General features: G+C 33.8%; 1 protein-coding gene across 22 annotated transcripts; it reads left to right on the top strand.

Moving 5' to 3' along the window:
• Positions 1 to 489: 489 nt before the first annotated feature.
• On the top strand, positions 490 to 6,618 carry LOC140870671 (uncharacterized). Of its 22 annotated transcripts, XR_012147519.1 has the most exons (11): positions 490 to 641; positions 839 to 1,481; positions 3,059 to 3,127; positions 3,265 to 3,330; positions 3,433 to 3,525; positions 3,614 to 4,003; positions 4,108 to 4,185; positions 4,381 to 4,417; positions 4,684 to 4,734; positions 4,843 to 4,877; positions 5,609 to 5,656. XR_012147519.1 is itself a non-coding variant. In XM_073273058.1 (10 exons), the coding sequence occupies exons 2-10, from the start codon at positions 1,214 to 1,216 to the stop codon at positions 6,479 to 6,481; spliced, it is 645 nt and encodes a 214-aa protein (XP_073129159.1). In that variant the 5' UTR covers positions 490 to 641; positions 839 to 1,213; the 3' UTR covers positions 6,482 to 6,618. The 22 variants fall into 22 exon arrangements, 6 of the variants coding, with proteins under 6 accessions (XP_073129159.1, XP_073129161.1, XP_073129157.1 ...); XR_012147521.1 differs by lacking the exons at positions 3,614 to 4,003; positions 4,381 to 4,417 and adding an exon at positions 6,391 to 6,618 and having other exon boundaries at positions 5,609 to 5,754; XR_012147513.1 differs by having other exon boundaries at positions 3,614 to 4,185.
• The last annotated feature ends 3,833 nt before the right edge of the window (positions 6,619 to 10,451 follow it).

Below are 10,451 nucleotides of genomic sequence, written 5' to 3'. Positions count from 1 at the left end.
CTCTCATAGTGATTAGGAGCAAAACGTTTCTGCATAGCTCTTTTCATCTCATCCCATGTAGAAATAAAACTCATTCCAAGTCTTTCACTATTCTCCTCCAATCGATCCCACCAAGTGCAAGCATAGTCGGTAAACCCTTTTACAACAAGTTTAACCTTCTTAGCTTCGGAAATATCATGACCTTATAACACTCTATACCCTTTTCTCCCACTTCAAATACAATTTCGGATACTCATCTCCATCCACTAGTAGAATTTTCTTAATAGACTTCGCTATAAATTACTTCGCTAATACCTAATGATGAAGTAATATATAATAATCTACTTTGGTTATTGAATTGGTGAAGTAAAATACTATTTTACACTTCATATGTTAAAAAACACGGGCTTCGTTCTTAAATTTAAGTATCATTTTACTTCGCCAATATTTATTTAATGAAGTAAAAAAGATTAAATAGAAATTTTAATTCATAATTTGTGAAGTAAAAAATTGAACCGATCTCTCGTCTCTCATTTTCTTTCTCTCTTCTTTCTCACGAAACCCGATTTCCTTTCCCCCAACTCCTCAAACCCTTTCCGCCACCTTCCTCGTCGGATTTTTGCCGCCTATTCGACGGAAATGTTCAACTGACTACATATTCGGTAAGATCTCGTCGCAACTTATCTATCGGTACCCATTTCATAAGGTAATTCGCGACTTTACATTTTGGTTGTCGGAGTTATTTGTTGTTTTCCATCAGTTTCTCGGTTGATTTTGGTGTTTTATGGTTGTAAGTGTCTTGGGTTTGAGTTTCAGAGAAATTTACGCCACTTTCTGGGTTTTCCGATGTGTTTTTCAGCCACTGCTTTGATGATTGCTAGAGGGGATGATGTGATAGTGATATACAACTTTTTTACTCGGAGAAAGGAGAATATCGTTCATTTTTTTTGGAATCTGAGGTTCGAGTTGATTAGGCATGATGTGGTTGAACCCATTTTGCTGGAGGTGGATCAGATCTATCATTTGGCGTGCCCTGCGTCCCCGGTTCATTACAAGTATAATCCTGTCAAGACTATCATATCCTTGTTCTTTTATGTTATGAGCATTTCTCGTTATAATTGAGTGCAACAATGTGTAAAGGTTTGTGGGTAAGTGTCTGTGTTGGTGAATTTGTGTTAATTTTTGTTTCTCCTGAAAATTGGCTTGCATAGTTTTAGATCAAGATTCAAGCAAGATGGAGCAGATGCGAGTGTGTATTTCTGTAGGTAATATGTATAAATTTATAAATAAATATGAGTTCTAATGCTTGCAACTATAATTATGTTGTACTAAAAAAAACTATAATTATGTTTTTAAGTATGTAAAATCTTATGAAATTTAATCTACTGCACTTAAGCAAATAATTTGATTTCCCATAATTAAATTATTATTTGAGCGTGTGAATGAAAAATTCACTTCCTATGCGTGCTCATGACATTCAAGCCACAAGAGTCCCAGTTGAAGTAAGTTTTTAATCAGAAAGTTTATTGTGTTTGTAGAATATTGTTCGATCTTTAAATTCAAGTTTTTCTATGGCATTTTGAGTTATTTTTATAGGAATTTTTAATTGTTGTGCCTCGACGAGTTTTAGAGAAATTTACGCCACTTTCATAAGGATTTCTCTCTTTTATTTTGAGACTGGAACTTTCCTTTGCTAATTGAATGGATTAAACTTATTTTGAACCTGCCAAGTTTATTTATTGTATGGATTTCCTTTCTTGCTTATTTGAAAATTTGATTGTAATTTGGTGAACAAAACATATCTTGATTAACTTGATACTCTGTTGAAGTGAGAAATAAAATATAGTTTCAGCTTAGTTATGGTACATCTTATTCTGCATTTCATAATGTTGTTCTGAATTTTGTGGGTCGCAGGAAATCTCAACAATCTATTAATCCTAAATATTATCCAATTAATTAAAAATCTTGTTTGCTATGTGATGGTATTATCAAATGTTTCAGTATTCAATGTATTTGGATTTGAGGATGAGTATGTCAATGTTGTGCTAGTTGATGTGAAGAAGAATGATGCTACTGGTCAGCTGGCAACTGCCACAACAGGAGGGTTAGTCGAAAAACTCGACGCATTATTTAGAGAAATTTTCTAACATAAAATCACTTTAGCCAAGTGTGTCCACAAACAATGTGGTTGTTGGGGAGGGTTGGTAGTATTCTTTTTATACTCAGGCATGTTTCTATAGATAATGCTCAAGTTTTTATACCCGTGCTTCTGTTATATTCCGAGTTTTTATCTCTTATCCATGTATTATATATCCTAATAGATTCGTTGTTTAATTGATCAGAATGATCCAAAATAAGTTTTTAAATGATCTACAACTTGTAATTTAAGAGTTGCTTGGGACTTTCAGTAAATTTTTAGATGTCATAAAAGATTGCATAAAATATCAACTAAATAGAAATATATGTAAAGCGGCTAGATATTTGGATCTATCGTTCTTTATCCTTGGTTTCATACAACTATTTTAGCTGTGGTGAAATCATTCCTTTATCAGTGCCATGCATTAATACTAGATTTTCCAAGTTCCAAACGGCAATCTTCGAACTGGTACTTCTCTAGTTACGCTTTGTGGCCTCAGGGTTCCATGGTGCAGCAATAGTAAATCCGCAATCTCGGTTTCTAGCTTATTATTAATGTTTGTAAAGCTACAAAGTCTTCGATAACTATTCCCAGATGTTGATAGTTGCCCCATCATGTGCCATCTCCTTATTAATTGGTAAACTAATTTTGAGACTCTGGTACTGTTATTGCTCGCTATTTGTTTAATAATATTGGGTATTTGACTATTTTCTTTGTATCTTTGTCAATACCATTTGTTTCTTATATTTTGAATTTTTTAAAGGGTGATAACCGCTTTCATGGTTTTTGCAACTTTATATGTTGGCATCACATTAACATAGCAATTCTCCTAATCATGTTGAACGTTTTTGATGTTACTTGTGTCTTTTAAAACTAATAAGGGTTGTCAAAGTCAATAATGAAATAACCTTGTCATAATGGAAATCTGATTTAAAATGTCAGGTAAAACTTCTTTTCGCTGGAGCAGAACCCAAGAAAGTTACCTTTCCCACAATCACAAATATTGATCAGGTCTAGCTATAGGCCTGTACCTTTTATATTATACCGAGTGCCTGCTTCTAAATTCCAATGTGATTAAATTTGATGTATGCTGCATTCTGTTGTTTCAATTTCTCATTGTGGTGCCAATGATCTGTTGATTGATGTAGCACCGCACCTCCAAATTGAGGAGGGTTCATGGGTTGAGCCATCAATCCTCCTACCCCCATGTCAATGTAAGTCCTAAATGTGGGAGAGTTATTGCAGCATTAGTTCCACTGATATTCAAACTGTGTAAATAAAATTATTTCAATCGTTTGGATTTTGTGGTAAGTCAGGGATGGCTACAAGTCTTGAGAGCTTACTGCGATTCCAATCAACTTCCAACTATTGTTGTAGTGGCATCATATGACACATTTGGAGCTGCTCCAGTTAATTATTTCTTACTGAACATTTACCTTTCTTTTATTTTTTGTTTTTTTTATAATATATGGCCTTATGCCATCTCAATGCTTACAGGCATTATCCGTTGGAAGTGATAGCAATGGAAGTGGAATTTTGGCACTTCTAGAAATAGCTAGGTTATTTTCAGCTTTGTATAAAAATACTAAGACAAGAGGAAGGTATAATTTACACTTTGTACTGAAATCTGGAGGACCTTATAACTACAATGGAACTCAAAATTTACCTTTTCTTCACAAAAGTCTTACTATCCTTCACACTCGTATGCCGCGTGTTTTGCCAGATTTTGATTTGACACTTATATTTTTTAGTGGCTACGGAGTTTGGACCAAAGGTTGCGTGAAATGACTATCTTATTTGCTTGAATAACCTTGGTTCATCTAACAATGAGTTATGGATTATGTCTCCAAGCCTCCCGAGAATGCATATATAAAACAAATTTTTAAGGTAACCCTGATTAGTTTTTGTGATGACTGATGTAGAAACATGGCGATTGACAGGCAGCTATCTCTATGCAACTGTGCTTCTGTCTTACTTGTGTAATTTTACAGGGTTTTTCCTGCTTGCCTGGAGAATTGGGACTAAAAGTTGGTCTGAAGCACAAGAAGATTAACATATCTAATGCTCGAGTAAGTATCTTGTTCTATGTCAGAGAGAACCAACTCAATTGGTGGATCAAAACGAACCTTTGGATAAGTTTCTTTTGAACCAAAGATTTCATCAATCTTTCATGGAATTTGCCGATAGGTGCTTAGAAGTCCTCTGTTAAAGTACATATTGTTTCTTCTATTGACATACGACTGAGTTATGTTCTATCTATGTAGCTGTTTGGCTGGGGAAAGTGTCCATTTCTATGAAGAGGTGCAGCAGCCCGACAAAAGAAATATTGAATTTAAATTTGTTTCTGAGTTGAGTGCAGAGTTTATTGAATATGAATAAAATAAATATGATGTAGTTAGATAGTACTAATGATTTCTTGCATACATGTATTTATCCTATAGATTAGGATGATAGATAATATATTGAAGATCCAAAATGATGTCAAACCTGAGGTATTGCGATTTGCATCATATGGCATGTTTTCAGTTGTTTATAATGTTTTATGCTCTGTGTTTCTAACATTTCAGTTAGATGAAATCCATTTGGGAGCTGTAAGAGAATTAAAAGAGGAAAGTGGGGTGCGTAAGATTACTTATTATTAGCTAATTTCACTATGATCTGTCAATTCCTCTATATCATACTGTGCTTAGATGTGAAATGTGATATGTATTTCGCTGTCGTGCCAGATTGATACTGAATTTTTTGAAGTTGTAACTTTCAGGTAAAAAACGAACTGCTTCATATGCCTATTTAGAGAGATATGCCCATTTTTTGCTTCACTTTCCCATTTAGTCTGAGATTTCGTCATCTTATGGATTAGTTAGTTGCCTATTTAAATCCTCATTCAACTCACCAATGACTTCTATGATTTTGTCTTAACATATTGCTTGGATGTTGCTGATGTGTTCCAATTTCAATAATTTGAGCTCGTTCGAAACTTGGCTCGAAACTCGAAATGAGTTCTTTTGGACTCAAGTATATGCTGAGTTAGATTTTGATTCATTTGTTTTAATGAAAGTGATAGTAGTTGGCGCAAAATAAACAGAGGATTCATAAGGATACATCCCAAGATCAATTTAGTCGATTGTATTTTATTTCTCTTGTGCATACAAATTTCAAGTCCCTTTGGTAGTACTCACTATTTTTTGCTATCTAAATTTATTATGTAAAACATTCCATTTCATTATACATTCAAGCTGTTGAAACACTGAAAGTTTGTAGCCAAATTTATCATGCTGTTGAAACACTAAAAGTTTATCTCTTATGTATTGTTCTGATAATCTCATGTAGGTGGTCGAGTTATGTCTTCCTTTTTTCCTCCTTGGTGGGAATGTAATCAGCCGTGTTGTGGGAATGTAATTTAGGTGAAATATGAGTTTATTGATCTTCCTTTTGTGTACAATTAGAAGTTATAACTTTATCACGCTTACGAATATGTATCTGATGATGAAGGCGAGAGCAGGAGTTGAGATGGCATTGATTAGTCAGGTCAGAGCAGGAGTTGAGAAGGTCAGAGCAGAAGTTAGTTCCTTTCATGTTCAGCTAGCAAGTGTCGGTCTCCATCGCAACCAACGAAGCTCTGTTCACCAATCTACCTCGTAAGTTTTCTTTCATTTTAGGTTCATTTTTCTCTTTATAATCCATATATAGATCGCAAGTGCTCGATTCCTTCTACGTGATCTCCTGAAGATCAGAATGTCATTTCTCTAATACGCATCCGATTTAACCGACGAACGATCGGAGATTTGTTTGAAGAGTTTTCAGCTGGTTGCAGCGTCTGCTAAGTGAATTAGGCGAAGAGCATTTGATCGAGTATCTGGAATCATATCGAAGAGATCTGATGAGAAGAATCGGAATTTTATTTTTTTAGTTAATGAATCGTTTGACTAATTTTTAAGTGTTGGGAAAAGAAAAGAAAAGAAGTGGTTACCAATAGTTGGTTCCATTAATGCAAGCTTCTGGTACCACCTAATTAATTTCTTAATTTTCTGAATCCGGTTGACTCCTCGAAATTGTCCCCTTGAAATTGTCCTTGGTATCTTTGTATGCAGGCGTTATCCCATGTACTTCATCAAGTTTATTGTTTATCATTGTAGGCCAAAACAATATGTTTCTACTCGCATTATCATCTCAAAAGCTTTATGCCAATAGGAGATGGTTGAATGAGAAAATCCACGGTTGGAGAAGATGATGAGTTTCCTATTGACATTGATCTATCTTTTTTTACATTTCAGTTTGCAGGATCTATCAAGAACCAATATTACAGCCAAGATCAATTTGATGAAGTTAGAAGTGAATGGAGTGAATTCGTCTACTCCTATGTAGGTGATTAAATGTGTCGTGCACGTTGGGATAATACTTTTTTTTGTCTCTGTTGATACAATTTTAGTTTTTTGAAAATACTTGTAGATACATGCATATTTTCGGGTTATTTTGGTTAATATATTTGTGGATTTATGGATGTTCGTCGTTTTGGAATGAATGCTATAGTCATATGTATTCTATTGCTTCGGAAATTTTAGTAATCGAAAAATATGGAAGTAAATTATTATATTCTACTTCGTATATTAATCAAAATAACGAAGTAAAACAAATTTTATTACTTCGGCAATTTCATTAATAAACGAAGTAGAAGAATGCATTTTACTACGGTAATATAGGAAATTAACGAAGTAAAAGATATTATATCACTTCGTCTGTTAATGAAATTGATGAAGTAAAAGTTATTCTATGGCTTCAGTATTTTCATTCATAAGCGAAGTAGAAGATTTCATTTTACTTCGGTGATAAAAGAAATTAACGAAGTAAAACACAATATTTCACTTCGTATACGAACCGAAGTATAATCATAGTTGTTACTGCATTAAATTCATTAATTACCGAAGTATAAGCATATGTTTGACTTCGTAACTTATGAAATGAGCGAAGTAAAATATATGTTTTTACTTCGGCACCAGTCCAATTCTGCCCCCAAAAAATAACCAAAGACTTTCGGCACCAGTCCAATTCTGCCCCCAAAAAATAACCAAAGACTTCGGTAATTTAAGGTATAAGACTTCGGCGATTAAACGAAGTAAAAAAGTACCCTATTACTTCACGTGGCACTACTTCGGTAATTAAGTTCCTACGACTTCGGTTATTAACCGAAGTCTTATGCGATTTTTCTACTAGTGATCGTCTATCCCTATCCAAGTACGATTCTCCATATCCATCAACTCTTCTTTCTATTCTATTACTACCATACCCATAGTATCTCCTTTCGCTCTCCCTATACTCATTATATTACATTGTACTTGCAAGAAAAAAAAGGTTAGTAATAAAAATTCCTCACCCAAATTATCACAAATCACTCCAAAGGAAATCACTCACACTTTTTTTTTGACTCAAAAAAATATGGAAGAGCTTTTGCTTTGTGTTGAAGTATATCAAACTCACAAGTTTAAAACTTCTAGACACTTGCAAATTGATTCATGTAGATCGAACAAAAAAACAAGTAGAAGAAATTATGGACAATTTTAAATTTCGACTTGCACCCAAGGATGAACAACGACAAAAGGGATTGACCACAAGTTATTTTTCCACTTATTTTTGAAATTTTCGAATATTTTTTTATAACTTGTAGCACAAGACACAAAACTTGGGCAACAAGATTGACAAAACGACACAGAAATTCGACGAATAAAAGAATCAGATGAAGAACGAAGGATGAAGAACGAAGAACACGAAGAACGGATAACAATAAAAAATATTGAAAACTTTTTCAAAACCTTTGTTCTTGATACCAAAAGATATGAAGAATGAAGTACAAGATACGATGAAAGAATATGGATAAAAGAAGGATAATACTTACTTGAATCAAAACCTTAAGCTCTGATACCAAATGATAAGAATCTTTAATGGCATGAAAATAAAACACGATTATAGAAGAAACGTGCCCTCAATTCAATAAAAAAAAGAATCAAAATTGTTGTCCCAATATTTTGACAAAAGTAAGTTTTGATATTCACCTCTAGTTTTCTTGAAACTAGCAATAAATAATCGCGGAATAAACAATTAATCACAATGAAACCTTCAAATAACTTGTATTTGATAATCCACGAAGATAATCAATCGAAAAACGTCACAAAGTTGTTAAACTTTGATAAGTTTGATTTAAAACAAAGCACAAAGTTTTAATAAAATTCTAGAGAGAATTTTAATCAAAAAAATTGAATAATTATTGTGTATTGAATAATGAATTGTAAGGTTTACAATATATAACAAAAAAAAAACTAAGTTTCCTAATAGAATTAAAAAATAAGTTTCCTAGTTGGCTAAATTTATAAGATTCCTAGTTGGACTAGACTCCAAAACCTATCTAAACTTGAAATCTCGCCTATAATACCTAGATATACTAGAAAACCTATCTAAGTAGTTTTATGGGCTTTAAATATGGTAAATCTGGGCCCATATAAAATACTAACAAAATAAGCCCTAAAAATAAACTAAATACCCTTAATTGAGGCTCTTAAAATAGCAAAAATAAGCCTTCAACTAAATTATGTAATAATCAAGCCCAATAACTTTAACTTCCAAGCATAATCTTTAAAGGTCTCTAATGTCTTAAAATTATCATTCTCTTGATTACTGAGCACTTTAATGATGTTGAAATGCCTTCAATCTTGATTTTCATGAATCCCAAATCCTTTTAGTCTTAATGGAATTTTGTTAGAAACTTCTTGATAATTCATCACGAATGCTTGAAGTGCTTCTTTAAACATCTTGTTTCGTCCCCTATTTATTGATCTTTGCGGCAACTCTAGAGGATCCCATTTGTTTTTAACTTGATGACTTCGAGAACTATCCATGATCACATCATAAATCAACGAGGTTTTGTGTGTTCATCAACAGTTGTGTCTCCAACCCATGACTTTGACTCTCTTGGTTCTGAAATGCCTCGTTCGCATTACTGTCAACCTGGTCAGTTTCACCTCTGCTTTGTTGAATGTAATCGCGTTGCCTCAGGCCACTGACATACACCAAATTGGAAATCGATTTCTTCGTCGAAGGATACGTTAATTACACAACTTGTGAAGCTTACAAATGGTTGATCCAAAATAAAACATTCAGAATGACAAAATCTGCTAAGTGAAAAGAACTCACTTGCATATCAAAACTTAAAGCGAGTAAGTCAAATCAGAATCTAACAAATAAATAAGAGTCAATACAAATCGATCGAGGCGAATAACAAACCTCAGAATCGATATCAAGAAATTTAAGAATCATGATTTCTATGATGTAATAGCTTCAGCAAAATTGAAGAGAAGACTCAACTGTAACTGATTTTTCTTATTCTTTATTGATATGAGTTTATCAATTAATTCGCAATTGACATTTTTGTTCACTTTTTTTTTCGGCCTCTTCTCTCTTTTTCTTTTTCAAATGATCCTCCAACACTTGCTTTGGAGTCATAGATAACAATACAATAGGCTCTTTTTTCAAAGTAAAGGAGTAACGATTTTTAAACCCATCATGTACCAATTTCCTATCAAATTGCCACGGCCTCCCCAATAAAATATGACAAAATTGCATAGGTACTTACATCACACAAAACTTCATCTTCATACTTACCAATAGAAAAAAGGTACCATCACTCGCTTGGTCACTCTCACTTCCGAACTGCCATTAAACTATTGCAATTTATATGGTTGAGGTTGCTTCAAAGTAGGCAAGCTCAACTTTTCAACAAGCTCACTACTCGCCATATTAGTGCAACTCCCCCATCAATAATGACACTACACACTTTATTTTTCACAAAATATCTAGTATGAAACAAATATAATAACATTGAATTGACCAAGTGAGTATGTATTACATAGTTTTTGAATCACGGGAAAAAAATGTAGTTGTAATTGTGTAATGGGCTGGGTGCGTCCCTCTAATTCTGGCCCATATGGCCTTATACTCTGGGGGCCCAGGCCCATACTCATGGTCTTCTCTGCACCAGAAAAAAAAATTAGTTTTTGCCCTCCCCAGGATTCGAACTTGGACCACCAGGCATTTATCCAAGTTCAACTCTATCCTGGTACCACTTGAGCTATAACAATGTGGGACCCCAGGTGCGAAATACATTAAAAAAAACTTCAGCACATTTGGCGACGCAAAACAATACATTCGGCGACGCGAAAAAACTTCGCAAAAAGAAATAATTTTTTTTAAAATCGTGAACAGTATCTCGCTCGATCTGCAATTTATTGCCGATCAAGCAAGAAAATCTCTGTCCGAGAATAACAAAACGCTCGTTCGATCGGTAAAA

Source organism: Henckelia pumila, unplaced genomic scaffold, assembly GCF_033568475.1.
Source record: "Henckelia pumila isolate YLH828 unplaced genomic scaffold, ASM3356847v2 CTG_170, whole genome shotgun sequence".
NCBI lineage: Eukaryota > Viridiplantae > Streptophyta > Magnoliopsida > Lamiales > Gesneriaceae > Henckelia > Henckelia pumila.
The sequence above is the reverse complement of the archived record's forward strand: the minus strand, read 5'-3'. Positions and strand labels throughout refer to the sequence as shown.